The sequence below is a fragment of the Nyctereutes procyonoides genome, unplaced genomic scaffold (assembly GCF_905146905.1).
Source record: "Nyctereutes procyonoides isolate TBG_1078 unplaced genomic scaffold, NYPRO_anot_genome, whole genome shotgun sequence".
Lineage (NCBI taxonomy): Eukaryota > Metazoa > Chordata > Mammalia > Carnivora > Canidae > Nyctereutes > Nyctereutes procyonoides.
This window is the reverse complement of record NW_026575052.1, coordinates 17,187,497-17,210,189: the sequence shown is the minus strand read 5'-3', so window position 1 is coordinate 17,210,189 and position 22,693 is coordinate 17,187,497. Positions and strand designations below refer to the sequence as shown.

At 42.4% G+C, this 22,693-nt stretch overlaps 1 protein-coding gene across 3 annotated transcripts; it reads left to right on the top strand.

The window, feature by feature from the left end:
* Nucleotides 1-1,455: 1,455 nt before the first annotated feature.
* Nucleotides 1,456-22,411, top strand: RNF19B (ring finger protein 19B). 3 transcript variants are annotated; one of them, XM_055332405.1, is made up of 9 exons: nucleotides 1,456-2,261; nucleotides 11,122-11,327; nucleotides 12,499-12,640; nucleotides 14,253-14,415; nucleotides 14,838-14,952; nucleotides 16,673-16,813; nucleotides 17,778-17,985; nucleotides 20,666-20,797; nucleotides 21,544-21,674. In XM_055332405.1, the coding sequence occupies exons 1-9, from the start codon at nucleotides 1,606-1,608 to the stop codon at nucleotides 21,563-21,565; spliced, it is 1,785 nt and encodes a 594-aa protein (XP_055188380.1). In that variant the 5' UTR covers nucleotides 1,456-1,605; the 3' UTR covers nucleotides 21,566-21,674. The 3 variants fall into 3 exon arrangements, with proteins under 3 accessions (XP_055188380.1, XP_055188378.1, XP_055188379.1); XM_055332403.1 differs by having other exon boundaries at nucleotides 1,460-2,261; nucleotides 12,496-12,640; nucleotides 21,594-22,411; XM_055332404.1 differs by having other exon boundaries at nucleotides 1,463-2,261; nucleotides 21,594-22,411.
* The last annotated feature ends 282 nt before the right edge of the window (nucleotides 22,412-22,693 follow it).

Genomic DNA, 22,693 nt, shown 5'->3' with positions numbered 1-22,693 from the left:
CAGATGAGATGTAAGCACAAAGGTATGGGACTTCCAAGGCAGTCTCCTAAAAAAGAAAAGGGTGCACTCTTACCCATTTCTCCTCCCAACTTCCAAAGGTGGAACATAATGAGGTGATCTTTTATTTTTTTAAAAGGATTTTATTTGTTTATTCATGAGAGAGAGAGAGAGAGAGAGGCAGAGACATAGGCAGAGGGAGGAGCAGGCTCCATGCAGGGAGCCCAATGTGGGTGGGACTCCATCCCGGGACTCCAGGATCACACCCTGAGCTGAAAGCTGACGCTTAACCACTGAGCCACCCAGGCATCCTCATAATGAGGTGATCTTAAGATTGGAAACCAAGTGCTGAGTGTAGCAGAGCAGCGCTCCTACCTCTGGACTTCCTTTTTGTGAAGAGAGTAATAAATTTCTATTGTAAGTTATTTTCTTTCGTTATGTGCAACTAAACCGCATCCTAACTGATCATTCCTGTTGCTGTTGTAGTTGCATGCTTGCGTCCCATCAGGAAGCCTGCATACAGCACAAGAAAGACACTTCCATTGTTTCCCAGAGTTCATGTTCCTCACCCTCTCTGATTTTTCCCACTCATCTTCTCTCCTTTCCCCTATAATCCCTTTCACTATATTTTATATTCCCCAAATGAGTGGGTGGGGGGATGGGGTGACCGAGTGAAGGGCACTGAGTGGGGCACTGGACGGGATGAGCACTGGGTGTTATGCTATATGTTGGCAAATCGAACTCCAGTAAAAAAATATACAAAAATAAATAAATAAATCAGTAAGAACCTAAAAAAAAAAAAAAAAAAAAAGTTCCAGGCCGGGGGGGGGGGGGGGGGGAGTGCTAGGCCTCCTTCCACAGATTGTAAATAACCAAGCTACCAGGAGGGTGGAGTATGAGGTGGGCCTGGGAATACAGTTTTTTAGCTCACACAGAGACTGAAAGCTAGATTAAGGAATTCGGGCTTTATTCTGTAAATCCCTTGCTGATAGGAAACCGTCTTATGTAGTAATGCCTCCAGGTTGTAGATGCTTAAGGAATGACTATTTTCCTTATTAACGCTGCTAAGTTAAACAGCAAAAGGAGCGTGGGAAGGTGGAGCAGTTGGGAATCACCATGTGATCTATCCTCGTCCACGCTCTACAGACGAAGGAACCTCGGAGCGCTTGCGGTGAGGGGCAGTCGGCCCAGCCGTGAGGAGAGGCTCACGGAAAACACCTCCGCGGCGAAGGCGGTCGGGGCGACGGGGATGGGGGAGGGGGTCACGAAACGCAGTTGGGTCAGCGCCCGCTCAAGATGGCGGCCCGGGAACCCCATGACCGGGAGGAGGCGGAGCTCCGCCCCGGCACGCCCGGCCCCACCCAGCCCGGCCCCGCCCAGCGCCCCTCCGGGGTGGGGAGCGCTGGTTGTGAGGTGTCTCCGCGAGGCGCCTGCGCAGTGAGCAGAGGCGCGCGGGGCGGAGGCTTTATAACCACTTCGACGCGGCCGCTCGGCTTCTATCTCGGGGAGGGCGGCCGAGGCGGCGGCGGTCGCGGCGGCGGTTGGGGGGCACTGAGGCGGGAGCTGTGGCGGCGCTGGGCGCCCCTCGCTCCTCGGGCTCTGGGGGCCATGGGCTCTGAGAAGGACTCCGAGTCGCCGCGCTCTACATCTCTACACGCGGCCGCGCCCGACCCCAAGTGCCGCAGCGGCGGCCGGCGCCGGCGCCTCACCTTCCACAGTGTCTTCTCCGCCTCGGCCCGCGGCCGCCGCGCCCGGGCCAAGCCGCAGGCCGAGCCGCCGCCCCCGGCCGCCCCGCCGCCGCCCGCCCCGGTCCCGGCCGCGGCCCAGGCCCCGCCGCCCGAGGCGCTGCCCGCGGAGCCGGCAGCCGAGGCGGAGGCGGAGGCCGCGGCGGCGGCGGCGGCGGCGGCGGCGGCGGCGGCCGGGCCGGGGTTCGACGATGAGGAGGCGGCGGAGGGCGGCGGCTCGGGCCCGGAGGAGGTGGAGTGCCCGCTCTGCCTGGTGCGGCTGCCTCCCGAGCGGGCCCCGCGCCTCCTCAGTTGCCCGCACCGCTCGTGCCGGGACTGCCTCCGCCACTACCTGCGCCTGGAGATCAGCGAGAGCCGGGTGCCCATCAGCTGCCCCGAGTGCAGCGAGCGACTCAACCCGCACGACATCCGCCTGCTGCTCGCCGACCCCCCGCTCATGCACAAGTACGAGGAGTTCATGCTGCGCCGCTACCTGGCCTCGGACCCCGACTGCCGCTGGTGCCCGGCCCCGGACTGCGGGTGAGCGCGGGGGCGTGGCCGCCGGGGCCCCCGGGGCTGGACCCCACTGGGTCCTCGGTGCGGCTGGTGCGTGCGTGCGTGTGCGCGGCCCAGCACCGAGGAGCGGGTGAGGGCTCAGCAGCGGGAAGGAGGAGAAGGCGGCCACCGCGGCGGGCCGGCGACCCGTCACCGTCGGCAAGCCCGGACGGGTGGGGGAAGGCACCCGCCACCTGCCCTGCCCGAGGCCTCGAGGTGGGGGCTGAGCAGTCGGTGAGGGCGAGGGAGCTGTCCATCAAGTCAGGAGGCAGGGAGAGGCCTTTAGGTCGGGTGCACGCCCCTCTGTCCAGAGGTAGGGGCCACGTCTTAAGGAGGGCGGGGAGCGGATACCTGGCGAAGGACGGAATGAGCGTATCATTCGGAGGGGCTCACAGCATTCGGAGGGGCGTGTCCCTTTGGCCAGTGGCAGACTTAGCGGCACTGCAGCTGACCACAGCTGCGAAAGTTGGGATGAAGGTGATGGAAATGGCACTAGGGGGAAAGGACAGCTCAGTGGCAGCTCCGGTGCATCTTGGGCATTGTGTTCCCTCTGTGCCAAGCTGTTGGGAGGCCCCCCTGTGGTTCTTACACTGCTGCCTCGAGCAGGGTGAGGAGTGGACGGACCCTTTCTTTGTCCAGAGAAGCAACACTGAGAAGAAGGATGCCCAGAGGCTGACACGGTAGGAGAAAGTGCGTTATCCAGCCCTTCTGATCTTGAGTTCTTGATGACTGTCTTTTAAGGAAGGTACCATGTATCCTGGATTTTTAAGGCCAGTGAGAAAATATGCAGTACGTGCAGAGATAGAATGCCACCAGATTTTACTATCTGTAAAGTACTCAATGGAGACCACCCTCCCACCACGTAAAGCAAATCTGGGTGTTACTGTCTGTACGTCCCATGAATGGCTGCATGCAGCAGAGCGCTTATCTAGGGAGTGATAGGGAGTGATAGGGAGTGATTGGGAGTCAGACTGTGCCGTTTACCAGTTCTGTGACCTTGAGCAGATCATTATGTTCTCGTGTGTTATGCTTTGGGGACAAAAAGATGCTAGGGACTCCTTGCAGTGTGTGAACATAATGCTAGTAAAAAAGATGCTTGGGCCTTTACTTCAAAGGAGTTTAAAAGGGCTTTTAATTGTAGCCTGTATACCAAGACTGTTTTAAGATTTCCATGATGCTGCTATTTGTCCCCTTCAAAAGAAGCTGTCTTAAGAGTGTCTAGGGATCAAGTAGAAAGAGTTAACTTCTGTCTTTCTATTCTACTAGACTTGTTAGAGATGGGTGTGCTATCTAACCTCACTGAGTTGGAGTTTCTAAATTACTTTGAAGCGTTGTGGTCAAAGGTATGGTGTTTGTCTATGGTAGATCACTTTCACTTTGAATTAGTAAATGTCGGAAAGAATGTTGTAGGCTCTTATATCTGGTGGTCTGGTGATCTCACTAGCCTAAGAGGCTAATATATATGGATAGGCAACTTTTATAGATACTGTTAATCTATTTTCTGAACCGAAGGGATATTTACTTAACGCTGCATGGCTAATTTTGGAATAGTATATCAACTCCTTTTTGAGATGTCTTTCCTTGAATTTTAACTGAGAAATATGGCATGGCTGATTATCTTTCTGGGAAAGTTCCCTTTTTGTTTTTATTTTTCTGAAGTCAATGACTGTTTTTGCTCACAACAATAAAAATGGACATGAATTAATTTACAATCTTTATGGTGACAACTGTGAACCATTACTGAAAGTTATTAAAGAATCAAGGCCATTTCTTACTTTAGCCAAGTATTGGGTTAGTATCATGTAGAGCTCTTTTTAATTAGTTAAAAGAATTATAAAAATTATATTTATGTATTTATCTTAATGTGTTATCTGTGGGTTTAAAGGAGGTGAAGTCTGCTGAAAGAAAGCAAGCTGGCATCTGAGTATCCATGTGCCAGGCATACATAATTTAATTTGATCCTTACAACATTGTAAGATTGATTTAGTCTTATAGATGAGAAAACTGAAATTTAAATAAATTAAGTGGCTTGTTCAGGGTCATACCTATTGGGTGATGGAACTAGGCTTGAAACACTGGTAACTCCAACCAAGGCCAACCTCTCAACCAAGGTTTCCTCTCAACCTTTTCTTTTTAAAAAGCATGCACTACTGGGGATGCTACTATTTGGACCATTTTTTTTTTTTTTTTGGACCATTTTGTCAGTTGTGGCCTAAGGACAACTTTGAGAGAGCCAAGAATCTAGTTTCTTTTCTGATTTTTTTTTGTGAACAGCCTCTTATCTACTTTATTTTTCTTCTCTGAAATAGGCCTAATCCTTTCCTGACTTGAGAAGCTTAATTAATGTTTGCAGAGTATTTTGAGGTCTGCAGTTGGAGGTGTTAGATAAACAGGGAGTAACTTTAAAATTCTGTCACTTCCCAAACAGGTGTCTGAGTTCCCTGGGGATGTGGCCAATGGTTTTGCCACTTCTTTTTAATGCCGGAAGAAAAACAGTTTGTTTTGTTTTGATTTGTTTTGATCAAACTGTTCTATTCTTCTGTGTCTGGTAAAAATTATGGATGAGGATTAAGTGTAGTCCCTAGTTATCTTTTCTTATACCTGACCATCTTTACTACTAACAAATCAAGTTCTTAGAGCCAAATTTATCAATTTCTCCCTTCGCTCTGTGTGTATATATGTGTATGTATTTGGCAGGGTGAAGGGAGCATGTAAGCGGTCTTACAGAGTTCTTTCTGATCATTAGTTTCACTATGATTATGATAATGAGAACATCATATATTAAAAGATTATTTGTTTACAAAATATTTGTAGAGCAGAGTCTTGAATTTTTCTTTTCCCACACTTGAATATGATTTTATTTTATTCATGAATAAGAGAACCAATTTCAGTAGGGAAGCATTTACATTATTTTTTAATATTATTAAGTACTATATTACCAAGTATATTTAAAACATATTTTTAAATGAGATTAAATTAACTCAATATATAAATAACCATTTTTATAGTTCTTTATAATCTTAAGACTATAAGCTCATTCAGGAATAATTTTAATTTCATTAAAGTGGAGGATGGTGGTAAGCTTATTTTATAAAGGAGAAACCAGTTCGGAGAAGTTTAAGTGTGGGCTTCAATGTCTCATGGCTAATGAATAGTGCGGTTGATCTATAACCCCTTAGAGTCTCTGCTTTAGCATGAGGTCTTCTCAGACACCCCTACATCATGTAAATATATAATTTTTCCTCTCAAGTACCTTGTTGCCAATCTTTAAACCCTTTCAGAATCTCTAGAAGATTGAGAGGTGAGCAAAGGAGGCAACAAAATTTCCTGGTGTGCAGGAGCAGATCTTCTGTACAGATGAATAGGAGATAAGGCAGTCTTGACCTAAATTCTTTGTGTAGGTCCACATTGCTGGCTCTCTCTCCTGCAGAGTCCCCCCTCCTACCTGACCCAACAGGTGTGAGCTGTTGGCCTCCCTGGACAACTGGACTGGACCATCCCATAAATAGGAAAATTCTGTTCATCTCTAGCACATTTATGAGGGAATTAAACTCCTTGACAAATTTCTCAGTGAAGGATTTTTTTTTCCTCTCTGAACCTTTCTACATCTTTATCTCTCTCTCTCTCTCTCTCTCTCTCTCTGGTATGACATTTTAAAAATTGAGATATAGCTCATGGGTACGTCTTCTCTTAATTTAGCTCTGTACCTTCTATTTCACAACTCCTCATTCTATCCTATCCTCTGCCCCCCATCTTCCCATCTGCACCCAGCTCCATACATTTTTCCCATATTTGTCAAAGTACTCATTCTAAAGTGGAACATTTTATATCACTCTCCTGCTTCCAACTGTTAGTACCTGACCTATAAAATGACTTATATCTTCAAGAACTGATTATTTATATGACCTACCCTTATAATTTAAGTCCCTTTACAGTCTCCCACCATCTTTTCATCTTATTTTCTGTTTTTCACCTACATCAGTATTTTCCAATGTATATCATAGGTATTACTGAAAACCTTTTTGATCAAATAAGCTTGGGAAGTATTGGATTGAACAAAATTTATTTCTGAACTTTTTAGACCCTTTAAACATGCTAATATACACTGTAAAGTTTGCTAATGCTAATATACAGTACATCTTCAATCTGGTGTAATTTCTCCAAATTTAGATCAACAGGAAACATGTTGGTTTGTTTTAAAGTTCCTTTTTTTTTTTTTAAAAGATTTTATTTATTTGAGAGCGCTTGCATGCACAAGAAGGGGGGAGGGGCAGAAGAAGAGGGAGAAGCAGGCTCCCTGCTGAGCAGGGAGCCTGATACAGGGTGGGGGCTCAATCCCAGGACCCTGAGATCATGACTTGAGCAGAGAAAAGTGGCTTAACCAACTGAGCCACCCAGATGCCCTGTTCTTGTTTTTTTCTATGACATCTTAACTGACACTTTCCCTATTTGCAGTTTTCTATTTTTTTTTTAAGATTTTATTTATTTATTCACAAGAGACATAGGCAGAGGGAGAAGCAGGCTACCTCTGGGGAGCCTGATGTGGGACTCAGTCCCAGGATCCCTGAACCAAAGGCAGATGCTCAACCACTGAGCCACCCAGGTGCCCCTATGAGCAATTTTCTAAGCTTCTTTAACAGTTACTCTGTACAGTGTTACTCTGTCTTCTGTTAGTGTCCTTATTTAACAATGAATTTTGTGCTCTGAATAGATTGAGAGTTTCTCTAGCCTAGGATAGCCATATTCCAACTTATTCTACAACTCTACAAACAAAATTTTTCAATTAGATCCCAGAAGAATGAGATAGTTGAATTTTGATAAGATAAAGAAGATGAACAGCACAGTTTTTGAAAGAGAAACAGATAATGGGGATGGGAGGGTCAAGAAGAGGACAGACTGATGATCCTTCAGTAGACACTTTTGAGAATTATGCAGTGTTGAACCTTAGGTGATATTGGGTAATACAAAAAGGACTCAGACATGGTCCTCTTGACAGGGTGTTTGACCTGTTAGAAGAGATTAGATAGATAAATAGATATAGATAAAATTATAAATGCAATGCAATACATACTAAAGAAAACACAAATGCTCTTAGAGGATAGATAAAAGATTTTTGTATGATGGTGTCAAGAAAAAATTCATAGAGGAGGTAATATTTGATCTGGGCCTTGAAGAATGTGAGTAGGAATTCATACGAGGCAAACTGATGTGAGTAGAGAAAAAAAAAAAACATCTTAAACCAGAGTGTTTTGAGCAAGTGCATAGAGGTATAAAAATACAATACTAAGTCTGGAATCTAGTTTGGTCAGCCTCTGGATGCACAATATGGAGAGCATGATCTGGAAAGTTAACTAGAGATCAATCTGAAAAGGTAGACTTAAAGATAAAAAATCTTAAAAAAAAAAAGTTATGTGGCCTGGAGCTAGAAAGTTTGAACATAATAGAGGAACACATTCCTTTAACTACTAGGGTCTGTTGGAGCATAACCAAATTCATAATAATGGGATTTTCTTCTCCAAGGCTGAAGTTAGGTAATGCTGTAGTCTAGCCTGTCACATATTATTATATTTCTGAAGACTTAGGAAATTAACAAAATTAGTAAACTTATATAAACTTAAGGAAAGGGGGAAGGATACATTGGTTTTCTTAGCACCATGTAATTTCCATCACCTTCTATTTAGCTGCTGCTTCTTCCCCACCTCTCCCCCATGTAGCTTCTAATTAGCAACCCTGAATTCTTGGCTAAGCAAAGAGCAGGGTAGGAGAAAAGCTCCATTGTAGGACATGGAAGAGAAGAAACAAGATTGTCAAGGTGGATTCGGTCTCAAGGATGGCGTTTTTTTCAACTACCTAGGGAAGAAGATTACCCTATTCAGAATTTAGGAGTTTGCTCCTAAAATGGGTTTAGACAAAAATTTTTTTAAAGATTTTATTTATTTATTCATGAGAGACACACAGATAGAGCTAGAGACATTCGGCAGAGGGAGAAGCAGGCTCCTTGCAGGGAGCCTGATGTGGGACTCCATCCCTGATCCCTGGATCACGCCCTGAGCCAAAGGCAGACGCTCAACCGCTGAGCCACACCCAGGCATCCCTAGACAAAATTTTAGAATTAAGTTATAGTATCTGGCATATAGTAAACCAGTAGATACATGGATAAGGTTTAAAGATTGCTTTGTGATAGAGTAATGGGCCAGGAGAAGAGTTATAATGGCCTGGGGAAAGTAAAACACCTAAACAGGAGAGAGTCTCTATTATTCATTCAACACAAGTATTTTGAGCATGAACCAGTATGCTAGACCTGAAGATTAAAAAATGGATAGTACTTTTCCTTGAGTCTAGTCTGGCTGGAGAAATACACGTATAAACAGATAATTACAATATAATATGATAAATAATATAAAGTAATTGTACATAGGCATAGAGCAGGCAACCAGCTACCTGGAGAGGTTAAGTGGATTTTATGGGGAAGATGACATTTGAGCTGGTTCTTAAATAGATAACTATTTGCCAGGTCAAGAAGAAAGGAAAGAACGTTTCTAGGCAGAAGGAGTAGATTATGCAAAGGCCAGGAAGTAGGATAAAATGTGCTATATTGTTATACCATACCTTTCAGGGCAAGATCTCAAATGCAGTTTTAGAATGTTTAGTTACACTTGGAGGTGGCAAGCTCCATTTTTGAGATAGAGGTTAAGGCTTGGCAATTTAAATTAGCTCAGTGTCATGCAGTATGAGTCAGGAGCAAGGAGCCCAGACCAGGCGCCCCAAAACAGGAATACCAAGCCTCGTGCCCTGAGTAATTCTGTGTCATGGTAATAGATCACTGTGGGTTCATGAGTATTTGGGGTTATTTTACTTCCTTGGAACCAATTTACACATCCAAAATTGACATTATCAATCTTGTTAAATGTTCTTCTTTAAAAAAAAAAAATGAAAGAATCTGTTAATAAGTATTTATTCCCACCAGGTAAGGTAGGAATGGATCAGGAAACGATCAAGGTTTCCTGAGTATGTAATTTTTATCATCAGCAATTGTGTTAAGGCAGGGAGGTCATCCAGTATCTTTCCCATTTAACACAAAATAGCAAGCAAGTCACTTTCTTCAGGAGAAACATTGTTTATCTGTAGTAGCTATTTTGCAGTTAGGTAGGGTGAATTTACTCAGAACTCCTACAGGATATGAATCATTTGCATTCATACATTGACCTATTCTCACTTTGCTCTTTCTGAGAAGAGTTTTAGTACAGATTGTATTATATAACATAGATGATATGTCATTGATATTTTCAGTGTCATTCTCAAATCAACTTGCAGATTCTATAATAAACTGAGAACTTGAGTTGCTGCTATAAACATCAGTGTACATTCAAATAAACAGAATAAATCCAAGAAAATGTTATTAGCTTTTTTTATAAGTTTGTCTGCAATCTTTGGCTATTGAAGGAGAAAGTGGACTAGAAGACAACAAAGCCCAATGGCAACACCTAAACCTGCATTCATTGACCTGTTTAAAAATTGTTTGAACGTTCACAACTATTTTCCCTTCCTTGTTTCTTTACTTAAAAAATTTTTTTTAAAAGTGTTCACTTATTGGGGCTTATCTAAACATTTAGTTGACATTTAGAACTAGTCAGAGAGGCTAATAGTTGTAAATATATTCGATTGTGAGAGAGTAATTCTAAGAAAATAAATGTGAATTATAAGAAACAGTTGATGTTGGTGCAGATGGGTTCTGAGTTGCCCATCTTTACTAATAATATGTGTCAGAAGAGAGAAGGAAGGGGAGGGAGATAATAGCATTATTATGTATTAATTAATAAAGTAGATGAGTGGTATTCTTGGATTCTGGAGTCTATCAAGGAAATAGATATTTCAAGGTATAGATTTGAGTTAAAAAAAAAGTTTGAAAGATAAAATGAGCTTTCAGTCGAAGTTGATCATGAATCCATCTATGACAATTGTTTCAGACTATATGAGCTCAGACCAGATTCACTGTGTAACTTTTTTTAAAAAATTTATTTATTTATAAGAGAAACAGAGAGAGAGGCAGAGACATAGGCAGAGGGAGAAGCAGGCTCCCGCTGGGGAGCCTGATGCGGAACTCTATGCCAGGACCCCAGGATCAGTTCCTGAGCCAGAGGCAGATCACCGAGCCACCCAGGCATCCCTTCACTGTGGAACTTAAAATGAAAAAGTATACTTTAGTTTTCACAATACCTTTGTTTTACAAATATTCTATCCTTTAATATAAACAAATTCTAATCTTTAAAAATACAGCAAACCATCAAAAGGAATAGTTTTGTACTCTGTTATTTATGAAACTTGCTGTGGTAAACTGCTCTTAAGGAAGCTAGAATACATGCTAGAATTCAGCCTAAATATGGTATTTTTCCCTATTTTTTCAAAGGTAAATGTTTTTAGAATCTCTCTCTCTTTTTTTTTTTAAAGATTTTATTTATTTATTTATGAGAGACCCAGAAAGAGAGGCAGAGACACAGGCAGAGGGAGGAGAAGCAGGCTCCATGCAAGGAGCCTGATGTGGGATTCAATCCCGGGTCTTTGGGATCATGCCCTGAGCCAAAGGCAGACACTCAACCACTGAGCCACCCAGGCATCCCTGTTTTTAGAATCTCAAGAAGAAATTTACTTTCTCATACAGAATATGTTTTTACAGTTTTGTTAGTCATGCTTGTGTGTATTTTATGTGTTATATATGTACTCTTTTCTCTATATCACATATAGGGGGGAGGAGTATCAGTGTTACCCCACCGAAACTGATGAATAATGTCTGTCTTGTTCCAATCAATCTCACTTTACTCCTATCTCTTCTTATTTCCTTACCCAGTTATGCTGTTATTGCCTATGGCTGTGCCAGCTGCCCAAAGCTGACCTGTGAGAGGGAAGGCTGCCAAACAGAGTTCTGCTACCACTGCAAACAAATATGGCATCCAAATCAGACATGCGATATGGCCCGTCAACAGAGGGCACAGACTTTGCGAGTACGGACCAAGCACACTTCAGGTCTCAGTTATGGGCAAGAATCTGGACCAGGTATGTTGGCATTGTCTCATTTTTCTCTTTATTTTATACTTCATAATGTGAGCCTAAAGCTGGAAGAGATTACTTTACTGTATAACCAAGTATTTCTTGGGATCAGAGAGCAAAAAATACTTGGTAATATTTTCAGTATTCTATTTGACATGTAACTTCTCTCTCTGACAATTATAGGTTTTCCAACCTATAACTTGGTAAAATTGGAATACAACAAAATTGAATTCTCTAATTTCTACCTTTTTAATAATATGTCTCATATTGGAGAGTAATTAGATCCTTTTGCAAGGGACTTTTTCAAAACTTTCATTGTGAGCAGAAAGACATTTAATGGGTATTAAACCTCTACTATCTTCCTATTAGCTTTAAGTACATCACGGCTTTTGGAAGTAGGATACAGAGTTAAGGAAAGGAAAAAATATTAGTGTGGATTAATGATTAACCTTAAAAGGAGGAACCTTGGCAAGTCAGAGTAAACCTATTTGAAAATGTCAGTGGGTTTATTGCCTTTTATAAATGTATTTTATTTCACTGATGTCATTTGGGAGAGGCTGGTAGGAAAGATTTTACCATTCACTTTTTCCTGGCACAGCATAATCTCCTAAATTGTCATTTTAATAGGATAGTTCCTAGCTTGCTGTGAAAATTACTAGGTGTGTGCTACATAACATACCCAATTATCTTTAAGTTTTGAATTTGAAAGTATCATGGGAGGGGTCTGTGGGTTGTGTTAACAGCACATCACAATGATACTTGCTGAGCCTGAGAAATGAATTTCCTGAGCTAAAGTTTTTCAAAACTTAAAGCCAATCCCAAGCTGCAGACTATTCTTCCTGCAGGACACCGCTTATTGGCTGGTGAAATTCCATTTTCCTTGGAACCATTTTTGTCTCTAGGGAAGTTTTCTTGTTCGGAGTGTGGCGTAAGTGCTGTGTATGATGCCAGTTTGGGGGATAGGCAGCTCAATATGAGACAGGATCCATCTTATGAAAATTCCTGAGGTCTAGACATAGCCAACCTTCCAGTGAAATGGGTTGCACAATTTGGAATTCTCAGCCAAGAGTTCTTGACTGCCTCTTCATTTTTATATATATATTCCTAGGAATAATAAGTCAAATTAGGTTTAACTGGGGGTATTTTTCTACCCAATCTTCCCTCCCCCCCTTAGCAGATGACATCAAGCCATGCCCACGATGCAGCGCTTACATTATCAAGATGAATGATGGAAGCTGTAATCATATGACCTGTGCAGTGTGTGGCTGTGAATTCTGTTGGCTTTGCATGAAAGAGATCTCAGACTTGCATTACCTCAGGTGAGATGGGAAATGTGTCCTTTGCTTTATAGTCTTGTTCTTTTACTGATTTAGGAAAAAGGCTGTCAAAGAGACTTAGTTGTCTATCCTCGCATTACAGTATAAGAAAGCTGTAAAAAGTTCTTTTTTTTTTTTTTTGAAGATTTTATTTATTCATGAGAGACAGAGAGAGAGAGAGGCAGAGACATAGGCAGAGGGAGAAGCAGGCTCCATGCAGGGAGCCTGATGTGGGACTTGATCCTGGGACTCGATCCCAGGACTCCAGGATCACACCCTGGGCCGAAAGCAGGTGCTAAACCCCTGAGCCACCCAGGGATCTCCTGTAAAAAGTTCTTCTGAAGCACTCCTGTGACCATGTTTTTCTTCAGTACAGAAACTTCCAGGGACTGTTTTCATTACCTTCCAGATAGAGTTCAGTTTCCCTTGCATAGCTTTCCAACAGTCTGGCCCTAATCTACTTTTCTAGCTTTTTTCATGTTGCTTTTATACATGTTATATTCCGGGTAACCTGGCTTGCTATTTCCTCTCTCTCCTCTGGCTATCTTACTTGTTCATGTTCTTTCATAATTGTTCATGCTCTTTCCTTTGCCCAGGATGCTTTCTGATAACATCACCCTCCCAGCAATCCCCTTTTATCTCAACTTGTTCAGTTCTTATTCACCCTTCAGGAGCCACTTAAATGCCATTTCATCTATGATGCCTTCCCAGCTTTTTCTGCCTCGATCTTCTGTATTGACATTCCTTAAATGTATAAATATCACTAATTTTACTTCATATACATGTCTAATTTTGCTAAACTGCATACGTTTATTAAGGTCAGAGTTAACCTTTTTACAGTACTTTGCATGTAATCATTTTTCAAAGAATTCAAAGTGAATATTAAAATATTGTCCTGAAGGAGTTAATATTTATGAACTTAAAATTCGTTGTTTGAATGCAACATTTTTATTTCCAATATAGCAAACATTGAGTTACTTACACTGTACCAATTAATCAGGGACACAAGGATGTGTAAGACGTGATCCCTACTTTCAAAATTGCTTATCCTATGTAGTAGAGAAGACAGGACAAAGGGAGTGAAGAAAAATGGTTGAACACAAAACCATTAAGTATAAAAGTAGGCAAACTAAGGGTATGAAACTAGCATAAAGGGTGTGGCAAGTCTTTTTAAATCCTTTCCCAGGAACATGGTTTACACTATCTATTGAATATGGGTAGAACATATGCCAAGAAAACTATGCAAATCAGTGTTCACTAGCTGCAGGGCACAGTGCTTTTGGATGAGATGTCAAGTGTGTAGGTTGGGATCCCAAGAAGTATATCAGTCAAGGAAGCTGGATCAGTGTTGGGTTAGGGAGGACAGAGTTCAGTAGCAAAGAAAGGAAAGAAGTTTCAAGTCTGGAAGCCTACTTTACAACCAAAAAGTAAAGGGCCCAGAGGTCTAATAATCTGACCTTGTCTTTTGCTCCCCCCTCTATATTCAGTTCCTGTAACCTCTTGTAACTGTTAAGCATTCTTATTGGGGGAAAAAAAAAAGGCTCTTATCAAGCCCTCTGGTGACAACAGCTGCATTTGTAATATTGGTAGTAACTTTAACATGTTTCCTCTGCAGCCCCTCTGGCTGCACATTCTGGGGCAAGAAGCCATGGAGCCGTAAGAAGAAAATTCTTTGGCAGCTGGGAACACTGATTGGTGCTCCAGTGGGGATTTCCCTCATTGCTGGCATTGCCATTCCTGCCATGGTCATCGGCATTCCTGTTTATGTTGGCAGGAAGGTAAGACATAATGAGTTCTGTGTGTGTTCCATCCCCAGGTAAAGTTTGGAAGGAAATAGGGAAGAGCTTATATTTCAGAACTTATTGAGAACCAACTAGTTCGTAGATAAAAATAACCTTAATTTCTTAAATGGATCTTCACAAACCCCAAGAGATCTAAAAGTTCTTATTAGCATCCTGGGCCTGGTTTGTCTCAGTGACTTAAAGGTGAAATACTTTCCTCACTAGCCCTGAGTTATTTTGTCTCTTCTTGGACTAACTTTTTCTGTATTAGTTTATGTCACCCTGATCTGAGTTAGGTTAAAATTTGAGAAAGATGGCTTCTTGGTAGGTGGGGGATAGACTTTAATATAGATAGAATATTCGCTTCTCTTTTTCCACCCTGGCAACCTGCTGACCTGGATTTTCTTTCTTATTCTTAGATACACAGCAGATATGAAGGAAGGAAAACCTCCAAACATAAGAGGAATTTGGCTATCACAGGAGGAGTGACTTTGTCAGTCATTGCATCCCCAGTTATTGCTGCGGTTAGTGTGGGTAAGCAAGCCTGGACTGTGTCTCTTCTCCTTCCCTCCCTTTCTTTTCTTCTACCACATCCCTCTTCCCAACTTTCTGATGATAGCAGTGTAGCCAGCTGGCCAGATGTGGCCAGATGGCCACCCTGGAGGCTCTCTACATTTCATGTCAAACCTATCTTATTAGGAGTTAACTCTATTAGGCACTATTGTAATGAATATCAGCCACACAAAATTGTCAGTTTGGTATCTTTGGTTCTTAAATTAATAGAACTCTGGCACATAAATTGAATTAAAGAATATTACTTTAAGGGCAGCCCAGGTGGCTCAGCGGTTTAGCGCTGGGTGTGATCCTGGAGGCCCGGGATCGAGTCCCACGTCAGGCTCCCTGCATGGAGCCTGCTTCTCCCTCTGCCTGTGTCTCTGCCTCTCTCTCTCTCTCTCTCTCTCTCTCTGTCTCAGGAATAAATAAATAAAATCTTAAAAAAAAAAAAAGAATATTACTTTAAGGCCTAGTTTTTCACCTTTTATCTTCCTTCTCCACTTGCTATGGAACCCACAAAATGAAATTACTTTTATTTTTTTAAAGATTTTATTTATTCATGAGAGACACAGTAGAGAGAGAGGCAGAGACATAGGCAGAGGGAGAAGCAGGCTCCATGCAGGGAGCCTGATGTGGGACTTCATCCTAGATCTCCAGGATCACACCCTGGGCCGAAGGCGGTGCTAAACCACGGAGCCACCCGGACTACCCAAATTACTTTTATTTTTATTTGCTTAATGCCTCATAGTATTTTGGGAGACATGATGGTTTGTTTTAGGATAAGAATATTATAACAAGGGGCACCTAGGTGGCTCAGTCAGTTAAACATCTGCCTTTAGCTCAGGTCATGATCCTGGAGTCCCATGATAGAGCCCCATGTCAGGCTCTCTGCTCAGTGGGCAATCTGCTTCTCCCTCTCCCTCTGCCCCCTCCCCCTTATGTTCTCTCTCTCTCTTCTCGTGCAAACATTGAGTTACTTAGTGAATGACAACTGAATGGCAACAGATGACAGATGGACTGTGTGCTTACTCTCTCTCTGAAATAAATAAAATCTTAAAAAAAAAAAAGAATATTGTAACTAACGTTTATTAAGGCTCTCCATGTACCAGTAGCAGTTCTGAGTATTTTGCATGTATTAATTCATTTAATCCTTACAGCAGCACAATTGTAATAGAAAGGTGTTGTAATTTGCCCAAGGTCACTTAGCTGAAATGGGATTTTCAAGGCAGTCTGACTTCAGAGCTTGTACTCTTAATAACTAAGCCATTCTGCCTCACACAGCAGTAAGATTTTGGAATTAACACTGGGGTGGATCCTAAACCCCAGGAGTCACTTATTTAATGTTTGACTATTGATTGGTTCTTGCATTGGCATGTCAACAGTGAGTAGAAGAGGGAAAATGAAAGCAACATATACTCACTGTGCTGGGCACTGTATACCTTCTCTTTTGATCTTTGACAACCCTGGGAAGAGATATGTGAGGTTATACAGCTAGTAAATTGGAGCCAGGGTTCTAATCCAGGGCTTTCTAATTCTAAGTCCAGTCATTCTGTTAGCCCTAGCTATCTCTTTAGGATAGCCATGTTTTGGGTGTCTTTGGCCCTTTATAAAGTGGTGTGTCTGTGCTTAGGCTGGGAAGGAGAATTTGGGGCAGTTGCAACCCGATGGCCTGCTGATTTGTTTCCTTCTCCTCCCCCAGGTATTGGTGTCCCCATTATGCTGGCTTATGTGTATGGGGTTGTGCCCATTTCTCTCTGTCGTGGAGGTGGCTGTGGAGTTAGCACGGCCAACGGAAAGGGGGTGAAAATTGAATTTGATGAAGATGATGGTCCAATCACAGGTAAAGAGAGGATTTTCATTTCCCTTAAATTTATGGGACAGAAGATAAAAATCAGTAGAATTCAGCACATTTTACAGAGAGATTGTCATTGGATTACTTTGGATAATGAGCTTTGTAGGGGGTAAAGTATTTTTAGCTTTTCATTTCTTTGTTCCAGAGTTATTAGGTTAATTCCTCTGGTACTTGGCTCTGTGTGGCAGGTACAAACTTGTAGGATTCCAAGTAACTCCAAGTATGCTGGTAATAGTAGTGATTATAATAAAGTCTTATATCTACATAGTACTTTATAATTTTCAGAGGACTTCACACAGTTATTATCTCACCTGGTTTTTACAACAGCTTTCTGAATAGGAAGGGCAGGGGCTATTATTATCCCTGTTTAATGGGAACTTCTTTAAACTTTTGTCTCAACATCTGTTAAATGGGTTTAAGAGCTTCTGCAGAGCTGGGACTAGAGCAAGTCTTCTAGCTTCTTTTTTTCCCCCCACCTTCTACTTTGATGTTTTCACTTTACCATATTAAAGTGAAAACTAAGCTAGGGCACAGAGAGTCTCACAAGTTTTTGAAGCTTTCTACCAGAATCAACACCTAACATGACCTAAATATATTTTTGAAGTCTTCATGTTTGATTAGATGACATCTATGGTAAAATGGGCAGCATAGTGGACTTGGAGTTGGAAGTATAGTTTCGTGTGACCAGCCATGACTTGAACATGTCATTTAGTTCTAAGCTTTTGCTTTCTCTTCTAAAATTGGGACTGTTATTGCCTAGTTACTGGGAAAATTAAATATTAACAATATGTTAGAACACCTAATGTGTGGTGGCTACATATAGTAGTTATTAAGTGAGTAAATGAGTATTTTCATGAATATTCTCCACTCTGAAGAGTCATTACAGGAAAATAACAGACTCTATTATTGATGCTATATTATTTTGAATTGAAATGTTTGGTTCCATCCCCAGTGGCCGATGCCTGGCGAGCCCTCAAGAATCCCAGCATTGGGGAAAGCAGCATTGAAGGTCTGACTAGTGTATTGAGCACAAGTGGAAGCCCTACAGATGGACTCAGTGTTATGCAGGGTCCATACAGCGAAACAGCCAGCTTTGCAGCCCTCTCAGGGGGCACTCTGAGTGGTGGCATTCTTTCCAGTGGCAAGGGAAAATATAGCAGGTAAGCAATAGATAATTTCTGATAGAACCAGTTAGAATGGTAAGAAGTAACATACCTGTATCGAGCCATTTCTCTGTGCTAGGCACATCTCATATATCATCTGATTTTGGTGTAATCATCGTGGTTTGGGTCTTTTGTTATTGTTGTTTTTAATTTTACAATGAGAAAACAAGTTTCTAAAACGCTAAATGACTTAACAAAGTTCAGTGTTCTTTCTACTGCACCATAGTGGCTTCATATAAAGAATAATCCTGAGTTCAGATATCCCCTCTACTACATTAGGCTGCCTGCTTCTGGAAGGGAATGCATACATTTTTGTAGAGTTCCCAAGGCTGTGCTCCCCATGAGGCTTTTCACTGACCTTCAATTGAATAGCATCTATACTGTATCTTATTGGCTTTTGATGCTACGATCCTTATTACCTTCTTATTCCCATTTGATAGATAAGGAAGATCAATTCTACGAATTTGTGTAGAGAAGCTATAAAGCGGGATCCCTGGGTGGCGCAGCGATTTGGCCCCTGCCTTTGGCCCAGGGCATGATCCTGGAGACCTGGGATCGAATCCCACATCGGGCTCCCGGTGCATGGAGCCTGCTTCTCCCTCTGCCTATGTCTCTGCCCCTCTCTCTCTCTCTGTGACTATCATAAATAAATAAAAAAATTAAAAAAAAAGAGAAGCTATAAAGCTTTATGACTAAAAATGTTTGACTTGCTCATTTTACCAGTTAGGTAAAGCAGAACATATTCGGAGGAGCATAACAGGTGTTAATATGAGAAGCAGTTAATTGAATGCACTTGAGAAGAGAGGCCTGCAGATGGGGCAAAACAGGATAGGGAGGTAAGAGAAATGGTTGCCTTCAGATATCTGAAGGGCCTTAAATAGGAAGAAAGGATTCTGACTCATGCCAAGAAGTAGATTGAGACAATTTGGCAGAAGCTAGAGGGAAACCTAATTTTGTTTCATTATAGAGAATATAGGGAAAATCTATATAAAAGTCCAAGGAAGAACTGAATTACTTCAGAAGATACTGAGCTGCTTATCCCCGAAGTGTTTAAAGTAAGACCAGATGGCCATTTGGCTATTAGAAGGAGTCAAGCAACAGATGACAGATGGACTGGATCCCACACCTGAGTGCCTGTCAGTCACCTGGGAGCCTCTTAAAAATAGATTTCAGGGCCCTATCCCAAAATTAATAAATTGAATCTCCTGGAGTAGGACCTAAGGAATCTGTGTTTTGAAAAGGCTCCCCAGGTGATTCTAGCATAGTCATTGTACAAGCTAGCATCTGAGAAGCACCTAAACAATGGCGTTTGTGAACATCCTCTTCCAATTCTGAGATTCTATGAAAGATCTGAACCTAGAACCCAGGTCTCTGATTCAGTGCACTTTCCATTACACTGCCTCATCTTCCTGGAGCATGGCATATTCTTAAAGGGTATCTAAGCCTGGAGCTGCAGAGTAAAGGCATAGGCTGTACAATGGGGGTTGCTCGAATGTGCAGCTAGAGGCTGCTGCTGACCAATCTGTGTCTCATGACTCTGGTCATCCCTTGTTAGGGGATCCCCCCCACACACATGCCAGAGAACTCACTGCTGGGCTTTCTTAAAACTATCACTGTTGTAAATAAGCAGACAGACATAATTGGAGACTGACTTGCTGAAACTGCAGCTTAGCCAGTCCAGCTGTTCCAGTTCTGTGAAAGCCTTTTATAGGAAGTAGGTGAGTCAGATGGGTTTGTCTGTGAAACCTATTAAGAGGAAATACTTAGGTGTGTAGCAAACTGGTGTTAGAGCCAAGGAAGGAAATAGTTCTTAGGTTCTCAACTTTGAGACACCATCGGGAAATTTTGCTACTCTTGTGGGAGGTTGGATCCTCTATGTCCTTCAGTCTCGTAGCCTGGGGGTAATTTGATTGCTAAGTGTTTGAGTTCCTATTGCAAGACACAGAGGGTAAAGTGTAAATGAGATGTAGTCTCTCCTTTTTTTTTTTGGAGTTCACAGATGAGTGGGAGAGAGATGCATAAATTGATTAGGTAGATGCTATGGGAGCATTTAACAGGAAATGACTGGTTTGCTGGGAGAGTGAGGGGAGGTACTTCTTTTGTTGTTAAGGACTGAATACGAGTTTGTCACATAAAGAAAGGAAACTTCCAGAGAGAGGACATAGTATGTGCAAAGTTATGGAGGTATACAATGTATATGTGTGTATAAGGAAAGAAAGAATTCAGAGTGATTATGATTTATGATCTCATCCCTACGGTGAGAGATGGAACTGGAGAGAGAGCTTGAAGGCAGATCATGAAGACCTTAAATGCCTGTTGGTAGTAGAGAGCCAAGAGAGGACTGTTAGAGTGATCGGGTCTTGGTCCACATTGGCACTGATCTGTAAGGTGTTGGACTTGGACTTAGGGCTGCTGGAGAGAGAACCTAATTGCAATTTTCCAGGCAGGAGCTGTTGAGCACCTAAAGTTACGTAGTATCAATGGGGAGAGAAAGGAGGGGACGATTTCAGTAGATATTCAAGAGAGAGAAATGTGTGGGCATCTATTTGAGCTATTTGACAATTGGAGAAGATCAGATCAACTCAATTTGCAAGATAACAATAGATGTGTTCCAGGAAGCAGACTGTCTCGGAATACCCAGGTCTTGTATTAACTTGAACGTCCCCTCTTTACACAGGTTAGAAGTCCAAGCCGATGTCCAAAAGGAAATTTTCCCCAAAGACACAGCCAGTCTTGGTGCAATTAGTGACAACGCAAGTACTCGTGCTATGGCCGGTTCCATAATCAGTTCCTACAACCCACAGGACAGGTATGTGAACAGTCAGAGATGCCCAGGAGAGGTTAACAGTTTGTGGTTGGGTCCTAGGCCTTCAGATTTTCAATGCCTCATGTCAGGGCTGTGTGTACCATCAGATAGGGTATATAGTGTGTGCCCTGTGAGCTCACTGGGCAGGTTCTTGGTATAGGAGTATTTAGGATCTTTTGATTGATTCTTCTTGTTAGCCCTTGATTTTTAGGGGTTTCTTTCTTCCTTTTCTTCCCTCTCCCCACTTTTTCAGGTCTTTTTTGGCTATTGTATAATTATTCACGGAACTTAAGGAGCTAGATTGCTGTTCACTGATTCAGTCTGTGGGTCTGTGGCTTTTGCTCTTAGGTCGCCCTTTGCTTGATGTGTCTCCTGTCACCTAGTTCTCTTAATTTTTGAGAAGCTAGTGTAACTGATAATGGTGTGATTACAGCATTCCCTACAGGAGAGGTTCTGGTTTCTTCTAATTGTGACATAGTAGTAAGACACTACGAATCTTCTTTCATTTTTGTATTTTGAGTAAGATAGTGTGAGGGTCTGACCCTTAGTTGAATTTTGAAAGCTCTTTTTTAGTTGTGTAAAGAAATTGGCGAGGTATGTGTGTTCTTAATCATCAAAGGCGTTCTAGTTCTTCTCTTATTTGAGAAGTAAGTTAAATTTTTATTTTTGCTAAAAGTGAGTTTCAGTCTACAGTTTACCTATGTTTTGAACTTTCTAATCCTGATCCCACAAACTGCTTGTACCAACAGGTATAGCATGACCCATTCATGATTCAGCAAAGTGGATTTTGTCTCCACAGAGAATGCAACAATATGGAAATCCAAGTGGACATTGAAGCCAAACCGAGCCACTATCAGCTGGTGAGTGGAAGCAGCACGGAGGACTCGCTCCATGTTCATGCTCAGATGGCAGAGAATGAAGAAGAAGGTAGTGGTCGTGGTGGCAGTGGCAGCAATGAAGAGGGTCCTTCCTGCAAACACCAAAGCTGTGAACAGAAAGACTGCCTGGCCAGCAAAGTTTGGGATATCAGCCTGGCCCAGCCTGAGAGTATCCGTAGTGACCTGGAGAGCTCTGATACACAGTCAGACGATGTGCCAGACATCACCTCAGATGAGTGTGGCTCCCCTCGCTCCCATACGGCAGCCTGCCCCTCGACTCCCAGAGCCCCAGGTGCACCGAGCCCAAGTGCCCATATGAACCTCTCTGCCCCAGCTGAGGGGAAGACTGTCTTGAAGCCAGAAGGTGCAGAAGCCAGAGTATGAAGTGGAATGAATGCTGTTCTGAGAAGCACACTTGTTGTAACTGCATCTTTTGGAATCTTTTTTTGGGGAGGCAGGGACTTATGTATTTTATTTCAAAGATTCTCTGGTCACAGGTTTTCCCCAGGGAAATTCTGAGAAATTTGCAGTTTCTTACCAGATACAACATGGAGATTTTTGCCCTTAGTCCTACCCCCCAACCCCTCCCTCCTTTTTTTAGTTTTAATTTATTGGTTAAATTGATGGTGGCGATCCGTGAGATGTGTCAAAGAGTGTACAGATGTATGTGTGTATATTGTATGTATGCTAACATATTACTGAAGGACACATTTTAATAAAGATTTCTGTCGTAATTCAACTCAATCTCATTTTCCTTGGCTTGGGTAGTCCTACAGAGCCAAGTGTTTTGAGTAGACCACTTACATCTCTAACAGTCTCTAGATTGAAGTTTTCCCATTCCCAGGAATGAAGGATTGTATTCTAACTAGGACTGCAGTGGAGTCCTCTATAAACCGATGACTCCTAGCCTGACAGGAAGTAAAGGTAGGCTTGTTTTGGACTGTGTAGTCAGACTGAAGAATTAGCTGAGTTAGCCATATGGAGAAGCTGTGGATTAAAATGAACCTTGTTTGCCCTCTAG

What these genes read in the sequence shown, in the direction of transcription:
- RNF19B (XM_055332403.1), top strand. Translation starts at nt 1,606, where the DNA reads ATGGGCTCTGAGAAGGACTCCGAGTCGCCGCGCTCTACATCTCTACAC. An exon ending in TGCCCGGCCCCGGACTGCGG is followed by an intron (nt 2,262 to 11,121) that starts GTGAGCGCGGGG and finishes TTCCTTACCCAG; the next exon opens with TTATGCTGTTATTGCCTATG. An exon ending in AGATGATGGTCCAATCACAG is followed by an intron (nt 16,814 to 17,777) that starts GTAAAGAGAGGA and finishes TTCCATCCCCAG; the next exon opens with TGGCCGATGCCTGGCGAGCC.